The 18,831-nt window shown below is 51.5% G+C and overlaps 2 protein-coding genes across 5 annotated transcripts; one reads left to right on the top strand and one right to left on the bottom strand.

Moving 5' to 3' along the window:
* Positions 1 to 12,679: 12,679 nt before the first annotated feature.
* Positions 12,680 to 14,391, top strand: LOC112882046. The gene has a single exon (XM_025947019.1). It carries the CDS (start codon positions 12,787 to 12,789, stop codon positions 14,281 to 14,283), a length of 1,497 nt encoding a protein of 498 aa, XP_025802804.1. The 5' UTR covers positions 12,680 to 12,786; the 3' UTR covers positions 14,284 to 14,391.
* LOC112882053 (F-box/kelch-repeat protein At2g43445-like) lies at positions 14,370 to 18,292 on the bottom strand. 4 transcript variants are annotated; one of them, XM_025947037.1, is made up of 3 exons: positions 17,980 to 18,292; positions 16,457 to 16,582; positions 14,370 to 16,209 (listed from the first exon to the last, which is right to left on the bottom strand). In XM_025947037.1, exon 3 carries the CDS (start codon positions 16,185 to 16,187, stop codon positions 14,898 to 14,900), a length of 1,290 nt encoding a protein of 429 aa, XP_025802822.1. In that variant the 5' UTR covers positions 16,188 to 16,209; positions 16,457 to 16,582; positions 17,980 to 18,292; the 3' UTR covers positions 14,370 to 14,897. The 4 variants fall into 4 exon arrangements, with proteins under 4 accessions (XP_025802822.1, XP_025802838.1, XP_025802815.1 ...); XM_025947053.1 differs by lacking the exons at positions 16,457 to 16,582; positions 17,980 to 18,292 and adding exons at positions 17,637 to 17,717; positions 17,810 to 17,962; XM_025947030.1 differs by lacking the exon at positions 16,457 to 16,582 and having other exon boundaries at positions 17,980 to 18,291.
* Between the last annotated feature and the right edge of the window lie 539 nt (positions 18,293 to 18,831).

The raw sequence follows: 18,831 nt of genomic DNA, 5'->3' as shown, positions 1-18,831 counted from the left end.
TCGGAGGTCGTTTCGCGCATAAAATGATGCGCTAAAGAGGGTTTTGGGGCTTAAACGGGGGTCCAGGGGCCTATTTATAATTATCTAAAGAGGGTAGGGGCTTATTTGCGAGCCCTATAAATATTCAGGGTACGCTAAAGGGTGTCGAGTATAATTGGGTTTACGTAATGAAGGGCTTGGTTTGAAATATTAAAAAGAGCGAGGTCCCTTTAGCAAGAGAAGTGATTAAAGGAGAGGGGGGGGTGTCCTTTTGGGGAATGCAGGAAAAAGGGGGGGGGCTATGGGCAAAATGCCCTTCTCCTTCCTCTCCCCCGTGCAAAACAGAGGAGGGGGGGCAGGGCGCCGGCGGCGGCCCAATCCGGCCGGCCGGGGCACGGCGGCGGTCCCGGGGTGGGGGGAAAGAGAGAGGGGGGCACGGGGATTCCATCCCCAGCCTTACCTTGGCTCGGGACGCAGCGAGGGGGCGGGACCGCGGTGAGGGGTGGCGGCCGGTGGTGGTGTGAGTGGCGGCGGCGCTAGGGACGGAGGAGTGAGGGGCTAGCCGTGCTGCGGCGATCGTGGGGATGCCGGGGTACCCCTCGGCCCTATTTATAGGCGGCCGAGGCGGTGGTGGCCGGGGTGCGGCAATGGAGGCCGGCGAGCGGTGCGGGGCGCCTTAATGGCGTTCGTCCGTTTGCCCGCGTCGTGACACGGCGTGCGGTGCGAGTACAGGACGGCGGCGGTGTGCGGCAGCAGCGGGCGGCGCGTCGGGGCGGGCGTGGCAGCGGCGGGCGTCGCGGGGCGCAGCAGTGGCGGGCGGCGCGGCGTTGCGGGGTCGGGCGCGAGCGCGTGCGCGCGCGGCGCGTCGAGGCGCGGGCCAGAGCGGGGCGCGGGCACGGCGCGGCGCACGGCCACGCGCGGCGCGTGCGCGCGTCGTGGCGTGGCCGGGGTGAGGCGGCGTCCGGGCACGCGGCAGAGGAAGCCAGGAAAGAAAGAGAGAAGGAAGGAGAGGAAAAAGAAGGGAGAAAGGAAAAGGAGGAAAGGAAAAAGAGAAAGAGAGGGATTGGAAAAGAAAAAAAAATGGGAGAGGGAGAAAAGGAAAAAGAGAGAGAGAGAAGCGTGTCGGCGACGGTCGCGGCGGCAACCGTGGCCGGTCGGCCACGCGCGCGCGGGACTCGCGCACTGCGCGAGAAAGGACTTGCGCCGGCGCTAATCGCGGCGGTGACCGCGCGCGAGCGGCAGACCTCCGAGCGGCGCGGGATGGGACAGCGACAGGGTTTAGTGTCGGTCAGCAGGGGTTTGGGCTAGGGTTTTGACGACGAGTGGTTTTTAATCAAAACACTCTAACGCGTGATTTGATTTGGTAAATTTTCAGGGCGTCACAAACCTACCCCACTTAAGTGAATCTCGTCCTCGAGATTCGGCTGGCTACTAAACAGATGGGGAAATTCCTTCTTCAGGGCCTCTTCGTGTTCCCATGTCGCTTCTTCTACTCCATGTCTGCTCCATTGAACTCTGCATATCCGTACTTCGGAGTTTCTTGTCCTCCTAGTGATGGTGTCCAGAATTTTGACCGGTACTTCCTGGTATCGCAGATCCAGCTGCAGGTCTATCGTTTCCGCTGGCACATATTCTCCCTCGGGTACTCTCAAACATCTTCTTAATTGCGAGATATGAAATACTGGGTGTATATCAGACATTTCTTCTGGTAACTCCAGTCGGTACGCTACTGCTCCGACTCTCTTCAGAACTCGATACGGTCCAATGTATCGAGGGGCCAATTTTCCTTGCACTTGAAACCTTCGCGTTCCTTGAATGGGTGAGACCTTGAGATAAACAAAATCGCCTGGGTTGAAACTTATTTCTCGCCTTCTCTTATCTGCGTAGTTCTTTTGTCGTGATTGAGCCGCCTTCAACTTTTCGCGGATCTCCACTTCTTTTTCTTCTGCTTCTTTTATAAGTGCAGGTCCTACTAGTGCATGCTCTCCAACTTCCGACCACATCAATGGAGTTTTGCACTTTCTTCCATAGAGGGCTTCGAATGGCGACATGCCCAAGCTGGCTTGGTAACTATTGTTGTACGAGAATTCCGCATAGGGCAGACTCTGCTCCCAGTCCTTTCCGTAAGTCAGGACACATGCTCTCAGCATATCTTCCATAATTTGATTTACCTTCTCGGTTTGACCGTCCGTCTGTGGATGATATGCGGAACTGAAATCTAACTTGGTGCCCATGGCTTGATGCAAGCTTTTCCAGAACCTAGAGGTGAATTGGGTTCCTCTATCTGAAACAATTCTGCTAGGCACTCCATGTAACTTCACTATGTTTTCCACATAAAGCTTTGCCAGCTTTTCTCCACCGTAACTTGTTCGTACGGGTATGAAATGTGCCGATTTAGTGAGTCGATCTACTATTACCCATATGGAATCATGTCCCTTCTGCGTTCTGGGTAGACCTACTACAAAGTCCATTCCTATTTCATCCCATTTCCAGACCGGGATAGGCAAGGGTTGCAATAATCCTGCCGGCTTTTGATGTTCGGCCTTGATCCTTTGGCAGGTATCACAATGTGCCACAAATCGTGCAATATCCGCTTTCATTCCATCCCACCAATACTTTTGCCTTATGTCCATATACATTTTGGTGGATCCTGGGTGGATGGAGTAGGCCGAGTTATGGGCTTCGTCCATGATTATCTGCCGGAAGTCTCCATTCTGGGGCACACAAATCCTATCCTCGTACCATAATGTCCCCTTATCGTCTACTCTGAAACCCGGCGCTTTGTTTTCTCCAGGTTGTTTGCAGATCTTCATTAACTCCTGATCCGAGCTTTGGGCCTCTCTAATTCTATCCTCTAGTGTTGATTGGACGCTTAGCACATGGCTGGAACCTCGAGGAACAATGTGCACATTTAATCGTGCCATTTCCTCGCGTAGATTGTCATCCTTGGGTCCATAGGATTTCCGGCTTAAGGCGTCGGCTACTACATTTGCCTTTCCGGGGTGGTAATGGATCTCTAAATTGTAGTCCTTAACCAACTCCAACCATCTCCTCTGCCTTAGGTTCAAATCCGGTTGGGTGAAGATATATTTCAAACTCTTGTGGTCGGTGTAAATCTCACACTTATTTCCAATCAAATAATGCCTCCAAATCTTAAGGGCATGCACTACGGCTGCCAATTCCAAATCATGGGTTGGATAATTCTGCTCATGTGTCCTGAGTTGGCGGGAAGCATATGCAATGACTTTCCCGTCTTGCATCAGTACACATCCTAATTCTTGTCGAGAAGCGTCACAATAAATGACAAAGTCTCGATGAATGTCCGGTAGGGTCAGTACTGTGGCGGTTGTCAACCTTTGCTTCAGTTCTTGAAAACTTCTCTCACAGGATTCCGTCCAAGCGAACTTTTTCTCTTTCTTAAGAAGTTCCGTCATGGGTTGGGCTATCTTAGAGAATCCCTCAATAAACCTCCGATAGTACCCGGCCAATTCAAGAAAACTTCTGATTTCACTGACGTTAGTTGGTCGCTGCCAGTTGGAAACTGCTTCGACCTTCTCTGGGTCCACTGCTACGCCTTCCGCGGTCAGAATGTGACCAAGGAAAGCTACTCTCTCCAGCCAGAATTCACACTTGCTAAATTTGGCATATAGTTTATGTATCCTTAGCTTTTCTAACACCACCCGCAGATATTGTTCATGTTCCTGAACACTTTTGGAGTAGATAAGTATGTCGTCGATAAAGACTACGAAAAACTTATCCAGCTCGTCCATAAATACTTTGTTCATGAGGTTCATAAAATATGCAGGGGCATTGGTTAACCCGAAGGACATTACGGTGAACTCGTACTGTCCGTAGCGGGTGACAAAAGTTGTCTTAGGGATGTCACTTTCTCTAATCTTGAGCTGAAAATATCCTGACCTTAGATCGATCTTGGAAAAGTACTTAGCTCCTTTCAGCTGATCGAACAGGTCATCAATCCTGGGGAGGGGGTACTTATTCTTAATGGTAACCTCGTTCAGTGCTCGGTAGTCTACGCACAACCTCATACTCCCATCTTTCTTCTTGACAAACAGCACTGGGGCTCCCCACGGCGACGAGCTTGGTCTAATGAAGCCAATTCGTTGCAGTTCTTCTAGTTGCTTCTTTAATTCTGTTAACTCGGAGGCCGCCATCCTATAGGGTCTCTTGGCTATCGGAGAGGTTCCGGGGATAAGGTCTGTGACGAACTCTATACCCCTGTCCGGCGGCATACCAGGAAGCTCTTCGGGGAATACATCTGGGTATTCGCTTACTACCGGGACTCCTTCTAAAAGCTTGGCTTCCAAGCTAAACACCATTGGGTCAAACTTACTGTCCCGTGTATGGCATATTACTTGCACTCCTTCGGGGTTTGTTAGGTGTACCACTTTATCGGTGCAGCCTATGAGACCATTGTGTCGGCTTAACCAGTCCATCCCAAGGATCACGTCTATTCCCCCAGGCTTAAGTACTACCAAATCTGCTAGAAAGTCTACCCCACTTAAATTGATCCTTACCCGTGGACAACCTAATTGACACTTGATGTCGCCTCCAGGCGTCCGGGTTAATAGGGGTGTTTTTAGTAGTACTGTAGGTATCTTGTGTTCCTCCACATAGCTCAAGGATATAAACGAGTGCGATGCTCCAGAATCAAATAGTACTGTTGCCAGAGCTGAGTTGACTAGATACTCACCGAGCACTACGCCCTGAGCTTCTTGAGCCTCCTGCGCGTCTATGTGGTTGACGCGGGCTCGTCCAATTGATTGTTGCTTCACCTGCTGGCTGCCGTCGTTGTTGCGGATGGGCACTCGGTTGGCACCGGTCAGGGCTGGTCTGGGCCCATTCACTGTGTTGGAGAAGGCTGACGTTGCCGGCTTATTCTTGGCGTAGGGGCAATTGGCGATGAAGTGCCCTGTCTCCCGGCAGTTGAAACAGACCCTAATGTTGCTGTTGTCGGAAGCGGCCAGGCTGGTGTTGCTCTGCGGGGCCCTCATGGTATTCTGACTCTTAGGTTGTGCTTCAGGGGCTCGTGATCCTGTCACTTGGGACTGAGTCCTATACTGCATTGGGGCCTGGGATCTTGGTGCAGTGTAGTTGGAGTTCCTCGGCTTTTGGAAGCGGTCCTGTTGGCGGGCCTTACTTTCCAGGAATTTGCGTTTATTATCCTTTCTCTCTTCAGCTTTGGCCCTTTCTGTGAGGATAGCCTTGTTCATCAGGGTGTTGAAGTCCGGATAGATCTGGGGAGTAAGCAAGGTCCGGAGTTCTGGGCTTAATCCCTTCTTGAACATGTCTTGCTTCTTATCGTCGTCGTTCACTTCTTCCGGCGCGTACCGGGCCAATTCTATCAACCGGTGGGTGTATTCTTCCGCCGACATGCTTCCTTGTTGTAGTGCGCGGAATTCATCCGCCTTGCGCTTCATAGTGGCTGAAGGGATGTGGTAGCGGCGGAACTCCCTTACGAATTCTCCCCAGGTGATGGTAGAGGCATCTTCGGCTGCGGCACAATAGTTTTCCCACCAGGATAACGCTGTTCCGGTGAGCTGGTGGGCTGCCAGAAGGACTTTGTCCCGGTCCTGGCATTCGAATGGTTCGAGCTTCCTCTGAATCACTCGCAACCAGTCGTCAGCATCCAACGGGTTGCAGGATCCGGCAAAGGTGGGCGGCTTGGTCCTTAGAAAGGCCGTCAGCTTGTCGTTCATATTCTGCCCTCGTGGCTGCCGGTTAATGAGGGCATTTGCCAGTGTTTCCAGAATGAGGGTCTGGTTATGGATTATCTGTGCCAAGTTTCCGAAGGGTGGGGGTGGCGGTGGTTGCTCTCCTTCTTGACTTCCTCCTCGGTCCTGGCTTACTTCTTGTTCTCCTTGGGGAAGATCTTGTTCAACGGGCTGTGCTCCGGCACTAGCGGCTACGGGGTTCCGGCCACGGGAGGCCCTCGCGACGTTCCGGGGGGTCACCTTTTGATTGGGTAAATTGGGGTTACGATTATGTGATGTTTAAGTTGTTTAATTCGTATATATAAGGCAGAATCTACCTTCTGCCGGTACCCATATAAACAAGCAGCACACAACAAACCAGCACACAACACCACAATCAACAAGCACCAACTATTTTATTATGCAGGGGGGGTACAACTTAGGGGTACGATTAGGTCTCGTGTTACTCAGCCAGGGTCTTGCCAAAGGGCACGTCTTAAACAGAAGGGCTGGGGAGGGCATCACTGGGACGGCGTCGGTCACTCTACTCGCGAGGTGCGCCTTCTACTGGGGTGGGGAGTGTGAGCAACCTTCGCTCGCCGTCCTCTGAGTTCCCATCTGTCAAGGGTTGCGCTGCAGCATCTCCTTCGACGGCGGCGGCAGAACTTTCAGGGTTCTCGGATGGAGCTGGTGTGTTCCCAAAGAGTGTTCCCCATCCTATGACGGGTGTCCCGAGTAAAACATGGTCTTCCCCAATTGCCGGGACTGGTGTTCCACTTTGGGTCCACTCTCGCATACGCCGGTCTCGGGCCTGCCTGAGGCTCTCTTGGGCGACTGCTTCGCTACTGACCGCGGTTGCGGCTCTCGCTTCGGCGTGGGCGGCTCGGATCTGCTGCAATCTCACTGCGAGCTCCGCTTGCTCGGCTCGCTGGGTCTGCTCCCTCAGAAGGTTGGCTTGCTCATCAAAGAGTTGGTCCAGGGCGGCTAGGTAAGTAGCCACTTGGTATAGGGGGCCTTCTTCGTGGCGACGTCGTTCCAGGTTTCTCATACGCGCTTCCCAGACTGGGGTCCTGATGGCCGGCGGGAAGAACTTCGCTGGCGTGGGGGCGAGGTGTTCTTCAAAAATCCGGCACAAATAACGGAGTGCTTTTCTGGTGGCCAAGGGGTAGGTGTCTTGGTGTCTAAACCCTGTGGCGGTTGCTCGCCAAGGCTGGATGTCGGGGTAGCGGTTGCTCCTGGCGATGACCAGGATCACCCTGCAGCGGAGGGTACCATGGTGCTCGTACTCTCGGCTGTAGTACCTTGGGCGTTCTGTAACGCCAAGGTCCTCCAGGGTGTTGATTAAGAGGCCGGGAAAGCCAGGTGCTGCTTGACAATCGCCCTGGGTCCATCCTTCCTCAGCCATCTGAAACATGAACAGGGTAAACAGTCTGGCACAGGTACAAAAGGGCTTAGCTAATATTTATTATTGCAACATGGGGGGTACAGTTTCCATGGCTACGTGGTTATTAGGGTAAGGTTCTAGCTCAGAGTACTAATCCTATCATGGAGATTCTTCCTCGGTCCTGATAGAGCGCTTCTTTATTGGAAGGTACCGATCCATCTCATTTTCGGTCTGAGTGCCCTTATCCCAATGGGTTTCCATGGGTTCTTCTTCTTCTTCCTCTATCCATCCACCTATTCCGTTGCGGTTCTCGTATTCTTGCATCTGGGCTTGGAGGGCGGCTAAGGAATACTCGGCGTTTGCGGCTCTTGTCCGTTGTTCCTCCAGCTCCTGGGTTATCTTTTCAATCCCTTGGATTAGCTGCTTCAGTTGCGCCGCCTGTTCGCTGTAGAGTGCATCCAAGCCAGTAAGGTAGATGGACAGGTGGGAGACCGTGTCTTCTAGGTCTTCTTCTTTTCGTCCAAGTCCCCTCATCCGGGCAATCCATGTGCGTCCTCTTCCCTCAGCGGGTGGGAAAAATCCCATAGGAGTCCGCTGAAGGTGACGCCTATAGAGCATACGCAGCCGGCGCAGGGCTTTACGGGCGGCCTTTCGATAGGTGTCGGGGAAGCGGAAGCCAGCAGTGGAGATGAACCAAGGGTCCACATCAGGGTAGCGGGTGCTTCTCTCCACAAAAACCATCATGTCGCACCGAAGGGTGCCTCCGGCGATGTACTCACGGTAGGCATACTCCGGTGGTTCCATAACCCCAACGTGTTCCAGGCTGAGCAATAGTAACTTGGGAAGGCCGGGCTCTGCGTGGCAGATTCCGTTCACCCATCCATTGCCAGCCATCTGGAACAAGGCAAAGACCAGTGGTGAGTGTTCGTGCAGAAAATTTCTAAATCGGGACAAGTTCTAGGGCCTGAAAATGGGTTTCGCTCCTAGGGTCACGTCCTGCGGCCAGCCTACGGCTCTGATACCACCTGAAGCGTCCCCCCCATCAGGGAAGACTTAAAAGTGTTACTTTATCAGTCCCAGGAGGCTGATAACACTTTTATTACATCAGATGGTACATCACCGTACAACTCTTCGCGGTAATGGGCAGTGAAGCGCCACTATCGCGAGGATTACAACAAAAACCCATACTACTACACTAACTACGAAAAGGGGATCATCAGAGTCTTGCGCCATGCGGAGCTCCAACGGTGACCTCACCCACAGGCAAGACTAGGTGCAGGACGGAACCCTACTCGACGTCTTCGGGGATGTAGTCGGGATCTTCCACTGTAAAAGTAAGAACGGGGTGAGTACGAACGTACTCAGCAAGTCCAATCACACCCGCGGAGGGGTTATAACAGAATTAAATGCACAGGATAAACCAAGGATAAGGTTATGGTTTATTTGCTGAAAAACTCGGTCTTATGCAACAGTTCATTTAAAACGTTCTCAAAACAAGTTTTCAAGTGCCCAAAGAGTACGTGCTATTGATCCACTCAGGATCCCAGTTTTAAACCGCTACCGGACTCCCCGTCCGTCGTAGCTCACACGACTCAACTGTCGGATACTTTCCAGACAACTCACACCAACCCAACCGTTCCGGAGATGAAACACTAGTTATGTGACCACACCGTAACTTGCCCAATACCGTGGGCACGGCTATTCGAATAGATTTTAACTCTGCAGAGGTGTGCAACTTTACCCACAGGTGGGGTACCACAGCACGAACACCTTAGTGCCGGTGTAGATCCCATCAAAGCCCTTACCCACCTTAGCTAGATCTGGCTAGCCACCACGGGATCTATCAAGGGGTCATTCGACTTAACACCGAGGTTTAACCAGGGCATAAGTCACCCAGAGCTTATCCCGTCTCCTCGGTCACCTGTTGCTCCCAGCTCTCCTGATGGCTGTCAGACTAACTAGTGGGGTTAGGCTAAGCCGTTGCCCATACAACGGTCAAGTGGTTTGCACGACAGGAAGTTAGGTGAGACGACACATCAACTCGGTCCTTAGGGGTGACGAGATGGATATCTCCCTTTCACGCTCAACCACACAGGTACGAGCACACCAACGGCATTTCACACAGAAATGCCATCCATCCCGTCTGACTCGTCTTTCAAAACCACATTTTATCCCTACACGCACACACATACTTTCTTTGCAAAACCAGGTGTTCAAGGTATGGTTATCATAAGTAAGGGTGGCTATCCTACCACGTTTTCAGCACACAAAACCATGCAATTTTATAGAACAGGCCACTGGATTAAGTTTATAAAATTGGGACGGAAACATGCAACAAAGGGCGGAATTGAACTTGCCATCGTCAAGTCTTTGCGGGAGGTCCTGATCGAAGCACTGCCCTTCGGGTTCGGGGTCACAGAACTGGTCCTCTGTTGCTTGGTCGCAGTCGGGAACTTCTTCGTTCACTCCGTGTCCTACGACGCAAACAAACAGGCATACAATCAAGCGAAAGAACTAAAAGTTTTTATCGTCGAGCTTGGATCAGAAATAATTTAGTTACGGAGATAGGGTTAATATTTTTGGGTGGTTTCGTAATGGCACGGTTGGAACTATACTAGAAAGGGCGTGGTAAAGTTTCGGGTCGATCGGAGGTCGTTTCGCGCATAAAATGATGCGCTAAAGAGGGTTTTGGGGCTTAAACGGGGGTCCAGGGGCCTATTTATAATTATCTAAAGAGGGTAGGGGCTTATTTGCGAGCCCTATAAATATTCAGGGTACGCTAAAGGGTGTCGAGTATAATTGGGTTTACGTAATGAAGGGCTTGGTTTGAAATATTAAAAAGAGCGAGGTCCCTTTAGCAAGAGAAGTGATTAAAGGAGAGGGGGGGGTGTCCTTTTGGGGAATGCAGGAAAAAGGGGGGGGGGGGCTATGGGCAAAATGCCCTTCTCCTTCCTCTCCCCCGTGCAAAACAGAGGAGGGGGGGCAGGGCGCCGGCGGCGGCCCAATCCGGCCGGCCGGGGCACGGCGGCGGTCCCGGGGTGGGGGGAAAGAGAGAGGGGGGCACGGGGATTCCATCCCCAGCCTTACCTTGGCTCGGGACGCAGCGAGGGGGCGGGACCGCGGTGAGGGGTGGCGGCCGGTGGTGGTGTGAGTGGCGGCGGCGCTAGGGACAGAGGGGTGAGGGGCTAGCCGTGCTGCGGCGATCGTGGGGATGCCGGGGTACCCCTCGGCCCTATTTATAGGCGGCCGAGGCGGTGGTGGCCGGGGTGCGGCAATGGAGGCCGGCGAGCGGTGCGGGGCGCCTTAATGGCGTTCGTCCGTTTGCCCGCGTCGTGACACGGCGTGCGGTGCGAGTGCAGGACGGCGGCGGTGTGCGGCAGCAGCGGGCGGCGCGTCGGGGTGGGCGTGGCAGCGGCGGGCGTCGCGGGGCGCAGCAGTGGCGGGCGGCGCGGCGTTGCGGGGTCGGGCGCGAGCGCGTGCGCGCGCGGCGCGTCGAGGCGCGGGCCAGAGCGGGGCGCGGGCACTGCGCGCGTCGTGGCGTGGCCGGGGTGAGGCGGCGTCCGGGCACGCGGCAGAGGAAGCCAGGAAAGAAAGAGAGAAGGAAGGAGAGGAAAAGGAAGGGAGAAAGGAAAAGGAGGAAAGGAAAAAGAGAAAGAGAGGGATTGGAAAAGAAAAAAAAATGGGAGAGGGAGAAAAGGAAAAAGAGAGAGAGAGAAGCGTGTCGGCGACGGTCGCGGCGGCAACCGTGGCCGGTCGGCCACGCGCGCGCGGGACTCGCGCACTGCGCGAGAAAGGACTTGCGCCGGCGCTAATCGCGGCGGTGACCGCGCGCGAGCGGCAGACCTCCGAGCGGCGCGGGATGGGACAGCGACAGGGTTTAGTGTCGGTCAGCAGGGGTTTTGGCTAGGGTTTTGACGACGAGTGGTTTTTAATCAAAACACTCTAACGCGTGATTTGATTTGGTAAATTTTCAGGGCGTCACAGAACAGCAGATGGTGGCGGCAGCGGCTCCGGCCACCGGAGACGCTGGAGGAGGACGGTACAGAATTGACTAGAAAAGAGGCGGGATGTGGTAATCAGATTAGATCGGCGGTAGCGGATCCGGTGTGTCCCACCGTCCGAGATGGAGAAGGACGGTGGCACAGGGCGGCGAGAAAGCAGAGCAATCGAATGATGAGGTTGGTGGCATGCTTCTCGAGGAAGATGAAATCATCTCTAGTCCAATCTACATGGACTAAAATATTGCAATCAATCTATCTCAACTTTTATGTGTGTGGTCCATAGCAAAGGTACGCATAAAATTTGTAAAATTTATAGTAAAATTTATAGGCTGCCTATAAAAATTAAAATATTAATTTATCTCACTCCATCCTTCTCTTTCTTCGTGTCACTTCACCACTACTTATTTTGCAACTTAGTATGAATGGAGCCTACCGCTAAGAACTACTTGACCAAATATATTGGTTGCCCTAGCTGCTGCTGACGATAGAAGTTATTTTTATTGCTCGAATTGACAGAGTACTCCCTCCATCCTACTTTTAGAGTTTAGGTGAAGAGATCAATGTTAGTCCATCCTACTTTTAGAGTTTAGGTGAAGAGATCAATGTTAGTGAGAAATTACATATATATACCTCTATAAAGATGTAATCATTGCACTTTGGGAGGATAGAAAGTAGAAAAAAACAACTAACTTAAACTTAAGTTAGGTGATCCCATTTCTAGATGTGCTCTTATTTTAAAATAAATTTTGAATTTTACAAATACACTTATTATCGGATGGAGGGAGTATACGGTAACTACTGGCTCAGGACAAGGAACATGTACGACGAAGCCAATGTCAAGTGGACGGAGAGCAACTGCACACCGAATTTGCCTCGTGTAAAAAACCACAAACCTCGCTATCATAATCTGTACCTCCTCTTTTTGTTAAATATAATATGTTTAGTCCAATCAGGTTAGCTCATTTTGCAAACTAATAGTTTATCCAAATAAAACATCACAAATCTAGGACGGAGGTCGTAGCGGCCGGCCGGCTCCTGTCATCTTCTGGAGTAACAACGAAGGAGCTCCGATCCACAACAAGATAGACCGATCGACCTCACCATTCCAAGCAGACACACACTAGCCATGCTAATTTTTTTTTTGAATTAATCCATGCTAATTTTCCAGCTCATCAAACACGCACATGCTAGCTAGTTTGCACAGAATTCTAGTGAAGTCGTGCTGCACCGCAGATGCTCCTTTCGAATCTAGAGCTCCTCGCTTTCATCTTTTGTCTTCAATTGAGACTGGCGCCAGTGAGCACAACAACTTGCATTGCTCATCAACAACAAATTAAACCCAATAGGAAAATATCAAAGCTGACATCAGGGAAAAAAAATAGGGATGCTAGTGCGTAAAAATAGGGAGCGGAGCAAGTACTATTTCCGGTTCCATCTTCGAGGAAGAAGTTTATTCTGCTAATCTGCCACTCACGGCAATGGCATGGGGTCGATCCGTCGATGTCTGAGCACGAGGACATGGAGCCAACCTGGATGAGCTGCGGCTAGAGTCGTTGGCACCATGGAGGTTGAGCATGAGGTGGCGGCTGAGGGTCGTTGGCGTGGCATGGATGTGGGTGGATGCAGGCAACACTGCGAGAGGTTTCTTTTTCTTGGGTACCACTGGTGATGAGTGGACTAGTGAGTGGACACGTTGTAACCTACTAGCGCGATGCCACGACTTGGCGACGCAGGCCCGCAGGGCCACCACCTCGCTTGCATAAATTATTGCGCGGGCCACGCCACGGCTCAGAGGTCAGAGCTGCAAGGCGCCCCACACACACCGCCACGCACTCGAGCAGCAGCAGCTCAACTCAGCAGAGCGCCCATGGCCGACGCCGGCGGCGAGGCGGGAGGCGGCGGGAAAGGCGAGGAGCCGGGCCGCGAGATCCCCGACGAGATCGCGGGCGAGATCCTGCTCCGCCTGCCCTCCCGCTCCGCGCTGGCGCGCGCCGCCGCCGCCAGCGGCGGATTCCGCGCGCTCGTCTCCTCCCCGCGCTTCCTCCGCCGCCACCGCGCGCTGCACAGGGACCCCGGCGCGCTACTCGGTGTCTTCACCTTCTCCCTCAGCCGCGACGGCGCGGGCGGCGACGGCACGGGCTTCCACCCCGCGGAGCCGCCGCACCCGGCGGCGGAGGCAGCCCGCGCTCTCGCCGGCGCTGCCGACTTCTCCTTCGGGTTCCTCCCGGCGGATCCCTCCGCTACTGACGGAGCTGGAGACGAGGGGTGGATGGTCCGGGACTACCGCGACGGCCGCTTCCTCCTGGACCGCGTCGCGACCGGGACCGAGCGGGGCACTGTCTTCACCGAGCTCGCCGTCTGCGACCCGCTGTCCCGCCGCTACGTCCTGCTCCCGCCCATACCGGAGGATCTCGCCGATACCGTCGACGGCGTGCTCAACGTCTTCGGCGGCCGGCGCGCGTGCGAGCCCTTCCTCGGCCCCGCCGAGCCCTGCGAGCCGGACGCGGAGCGGCCGCCGTTCACCGTGTTCTGGACGGCCCGGTGCCAGCGGAAGGTCGCCGCCTTCGCCTTCTCGTCGCGCGACGGGCGCTGGCGCGCGCTCCCGTCGCCGGACTGCTTCATCTGGCGCCGGCACCGGTCGCCGTTCAGCTGCCCGATGAACACCGTCTGGAACCGGCGGCACTACGCGCACGGCCGCTTCTACTGGGTGGACTGCCTCACCAACAGGTGGCTCGTGCTCGACACGCACACCATGGAGCTCGCCCTCTCCGTCATCCCCTCGCCGGTCGGCTACTGGGAGGAGCACGTCGCCGTCGTGGAGGCCCCGGATGGGAAGGTCGGCGTGTTCGCGCACGACTTCCACCACCCCGGCGGCAAGGCCGATCTCCACTACTACACGATCGTGCAGGAAGCCGATTCGCCGCAGTGGCAGCTGGAGAAGACGATCCCGCTGCCGTGGCCGGCAGCGTACCACCGGCCGTTCTGCGTCCGGGGCACGGCCAACGGGTGCTTGATCCTTGAGGTCAGTGAGGAGAAGCCGGCATTCATGGCGAGCTACCGCGTCAGGGACGCCGAGCTGTTTAAAATAGATGTCAGGAGTTTCCAGCTGGAGAAGATCTGCCGGGCACGGTGCGCCGGTGGCGCCGCCGGCCAGTGCTGCTGGCCGTACTTCGGCTTCCAGCCATCGCTGTCCTTGCCCACTGTATGAGCAGAATGGTGGCATTGCTGAACAGAATTATGTTCCAGCTGCTCATAGAGCCTTGAGTTTGTCTGGCCTATATATACATGATAATATAAGCAACAATTTTTACTGATCCATTTTGTTCACAAACTCAATGCATACATACAGGTACAGAGCAAAACAATAACCTCAACATTTCTCAGCTGTACAAACCCCACAGGCAGGGGTAAACATTATTGCCCACAACTTATAGGTTACAGTCGCAGCCATGTCACTTGCTGCTTATTCAGTTCCTTTAGTATACTCTGTCCCATTGCCATGGCTTCTTACTTCCACCAGTACCACAGTGGTGAACAAATACAGCCACACAAAGGATGGCAACTTGTATGAGGCAAAAGGAACGAGCTGATGTACAGTCCACAGCATAATCCATAGACCAAGCCAGGCGCTCCTAGCTTGATGTTTATTCAGTTCTTTTTTTTTTTGTTATACTCTGTCCCATTGCCATGGTTTATTATTTCCACCAGTACCATACCAATGAGCAAACACTGCATCGCACCTTACACACAAAAGATGGCAACTTGATGAGCCTAAAGGAATTGGCTGATGTTCAGTCCAGAGATAGACCAAGCCGGGTGCTCCTAGCTTGCTCTATGTTTCAATATCTTCCAAACCATGTTCATTGTTCTCTTTGTTCTCTTAAAGGACGACTCAAAGTCAGCTGAGGACCATCCAGTGAGACCAGAAGATTGATCACGGCCTATCAAGGATGATTCAGCATTTCGAAAAGATTGTCCAGGGTCTGCCGAGGATGGTTCATTGAGACCAGAACTGTTACCATATGATGACGCGGTAGAGCTCACCAAGCCTGTCACAGCAGGTGCAAAACTCTCCACAAACATGCCGCAAGATATCAAAGTCTCACCAGAAGGCATGTCGATGTACGAAACTGTACAATCTTGAAGATCTGCACAGATGAGTCTCTTTTGGTTGCCAAAGAGGATCTTCGACTCGAGCTGGAAAAATGGGTTCATGCCCACAGGCATCCGAGGAGCAACTGTATGCAAGTGGATCCAGTCTTGATGAGTCAAGTCCACCACCCAAATATCTGAAACTGTATTTTTAGATGATCTATCATAGTGATTTGACAACAAAAGAAGCTTTCCTTCCCCCTCAAATAATTCCATATCATGTTTTTTTACAGCATCGGGGATGTCAATTTTTGTGAATGTTTCATCTGTCAGGTTGAGCATCAGGATTTCTCGAGACAAACTGGAGGATGCCTTGTGAAGAAGTAGCCAGTACATGCTACCATTAACAATGACTGCCTTCGTTGCCTTCAGAAGCTCTGCAGATTCACGTATTGTTCTCCATGACAGCGCACCAACAGTGCATATTTCAAATGCCAAGAACCGCACACAGTGACGGACAGAGACCACCTTGTACTCTTTTGTGGAGTGCACAAATCCAACAAAATATTCAGAGTAAAGAGACCGTGACTTGAGTACTGAATCTGGCAGCCTCAAGTGCTTCCTTGTTGTGGGATTCAAGACCTCAGCATCGCCTTTTATATCATACGCACATACCAAGCCATTGCAGGGGCCTGACATGTGAAACCTATTTGAGAACACAAGTTCCACGCTTCTGAAATTCATTGTGGCAGGATCAAATCTGTACATGTGGACTAGCCCATGATCAAGCGAGGTGAAACAAGCGATGGACTGGTGTAAGCGGCAAGCATTGTTTAGGTGACTGTTCACAAAACTAGGTTCTTCAATGCAGTCTCGCCAGAACGTGCACACACTGCGAAGCTTGACAACAACCCTACCAGGTAGAAAAGCAAGGACAATCCCTTGGGCATCCTGAGGAACGTATACTTGAGCTTCTGTTCCTCCATTTTGCTTATCAAGATCATCATTGTTGCAGTCCATGGCTAAGATTCAATCTACGACTCTGTCCAAGGTAAAAGTTTAATTAGCATGCAATAAAAACAGCAAGGTATGGAAATTTGCTGGTGCAAAACTGTACTGGAATAAAAGTATACCCTTTAGTACATAACATGAAAGTAATAATATCTTCCCTCTTGATCAATTAACATATTAGGTGAAAAGAGAATGGGTTCAGATGTTTGGTGATGCTATTTGAAATTGCATAAATGACTGACTACATGTAGAACACTAGAACAGAGTCAAATCAGTACCAGCAAGTTCTAACAATCATTGAAACCAATATGGATGCGCCAGTTTGATGAAATAGTGAGACTTAAACTTAACACTCCCTTCCTCTAGACAATGGATATTGAATACTGCAGATGTTAGACTATGAACTGCAGTAAGATGAGAGAAAAACATGTTCATCCATAGAGGAAAACATTACTGAGGTATTCTGATAAACATTAAGTGAGGTATCAAAATCAATTCACCTTACAGGTGGAAATAATAAGAGGTGCACATATCAAATTCACAAGTTCTAAACCAAGAAAGGAACAAGCATGGCACGAAAGGCACAATATGGAACCAATATGCTTTGCCATCTCTCTCCCCAGCATTTATTATGCACTAAATTTGGACACTCTCTCATTAGTAAAGATATTAGACCCATCCAACCTTAGATCACTGAACTTCGTCAAGGACAAATCAAGGCATTTTGATAGCAAATACTTGTTATTTTAGCTCTTCTCAGGTCTGCTAATGTCCATCTCTATGTGCAGTTTTATTCTACTGTTAGAAGCAGGGAAGTTAGCAATGTATTCCCTATATCTACATAGAAGCAGGGAGGTCCTAAGCAACTTTTATCCCCTCCAAAAATACTGCAGTGATCAACATTTGCTTCACCAGTTAGGCAGTAAATAGAGGCTGAAGACTACGATCATTTCCTCATCTGGATGACATTTATGCATTTCCATCTAGAGATCATGATGGATCCCTATTCCGAATGATAAGAGCAAGCGTAGAAAGTTTCTTTAAGGGACATATTGTTAAGATATTGGCTTCTTACCTAAGTAGGGTAAAGGAATTGTTGTAGATCATGCCCACTAAAAATGCAAAGCAACTCAATAGAAGAATGTTCTAATAGGATGAAATTTCAAATACTGGGCCAATTGCCAGCTAGTAACTTGATATATGCAGCCACCCAATCTAAACTGTTTGCCAAAAGGTGCCGATAACCAATGGTCTAGCTAAAATGTTAGGATCCCTGGTATATGCATGAAACATAGAAACAAAACGTAACCACTGACAAAAAGATCTGCTAGTTTCTGCTACCAAACTCTATTTCGCGTAATATCTAAACATGATCTCAGAGCACGTCTACATAAAAAGCAGTATAGCTAACAAATTCTTAGCCACAGTCATGAAAAAGTTAGTATAATGGCAACTTACGACTTAGGAAACAGATCCTGTTAGGAATGTAAAAATTTCCTAGGTGCCCGCACGATCTCCATGGCTAGGATTTTCATTGGACTGCAGTAAGCTATGGAGATCAAGAAATGAACAAAATATATCATATGGAGGGCCACAATATCATCTCCTTATAAAAGAAGCGAAACAGTTACCGAGCATCCGAGGAACCCCAAAATTGAGGCGAAGCAGCAAGGTTAACAAAGATTCAATGGCCACACACAAAGCAAAATGCACAATCTGCGCAGCATCGCAGTCCTTGTCGAAGGGGTGAACAGATCAAGGTCAAGGATGTCAGGGGGGAGATGGGCAGTTGAGCCCCAACCTTGCCGAGAGGCTGAAGGCTTCATTGGATCCAGCGATACGGTCGTCGGTGAGCTACCGCCGTCGTAGCCTGCTCGGACGGCGACAGGAGACCTCGATCCCCGGCCGCCGCGTGCTCAAGAGGAGCCGCCGATACCTCGCCGCCGCAGATTCAAGGGGAGCAGTCGACCCCCCCTTCGGCCTTCGCCCCCTGCGGGCCAGGAGCACCACCGCCTTCTTCTCTATCGGTTGCGCCGCACGAGCGAAGTGATGAGTTCAGGAAAAAAATGAAGAGAAGCTGTCTTTGGTATTTGGTCCCTCGTCTCTTTTGGTCCCTCTTGTCTCGTACTAGTCTCTCGTCAAAACCATTCAGCAAAGTAAATCCCCTCTCAACGGGATTTAAAGGAACTGGGATTAATCCACCCCAATCCTCTCCAATCCCTACTAACATAAATAACACATATAACATATTCTGTAGATTTACTGCACTTTGATCTCTAAACCGTTAATTCCGTAGACATCTGTATACAAACGGGAAACACTAAAAAATTAGAAATCTAGAAATTCCAATATGAAAAATAAAAACCAATAGACTCTTGAAAAAAGAAATTTACTTGATATCCTTAAGTTAATAAAAATTATACTAGAGATTGAGGGACCGGTGTGTTAGGAATCTTGAGGGACGGTCACAAGACTGTTGTCAAAGAAGGGCACTACCCCATCGTTATAGGAGGCCGCCTATGGGTAGCACAAGCAACAAGGTTGTCAGGCGTCGAGTGGTGTCGACAGATGCTCCGATAGCAGCGCTACCGTCAGATCTGGGCAAACAGTTAGTTACTCTACCAGACTGAGGCTGAGTCCAGTGGTGGGGGGA

The sequence above is a fragment of the Panicum hallii genome, chromosome 1 (assembly GCF_002211085.1).
Source record: "Panicum hallii strain FIL2 chromosome 1, PHallii_v3.1, whole genome shotgun sequence".
Classification (NCBI taxonomy): Eukaryota; Viridiplantae; Streptophyta; class Magnoliopsida; order Poales; family Poaceae; genus Panicum; species Panicum hallii.
This window is presented reverse-complemented; position numbering and strand designations above follow the sequence as displayed.

Coding starts and splice junctions, on each gene's coding strand:
- LOC112882046 (XM_025947019.1), top strand. CDS start 12,787: ATGCCACGACTTGGCGACGCAGGCCCGCAGGGCCACCACCTCGCTTGC.
- LOC112882053 (XM_025947037.1), bottom strand. CDS start 16,187: ATGGACTGCAACAATGATGATCTTGATAAGCAAAATGGAGGAACAGAA.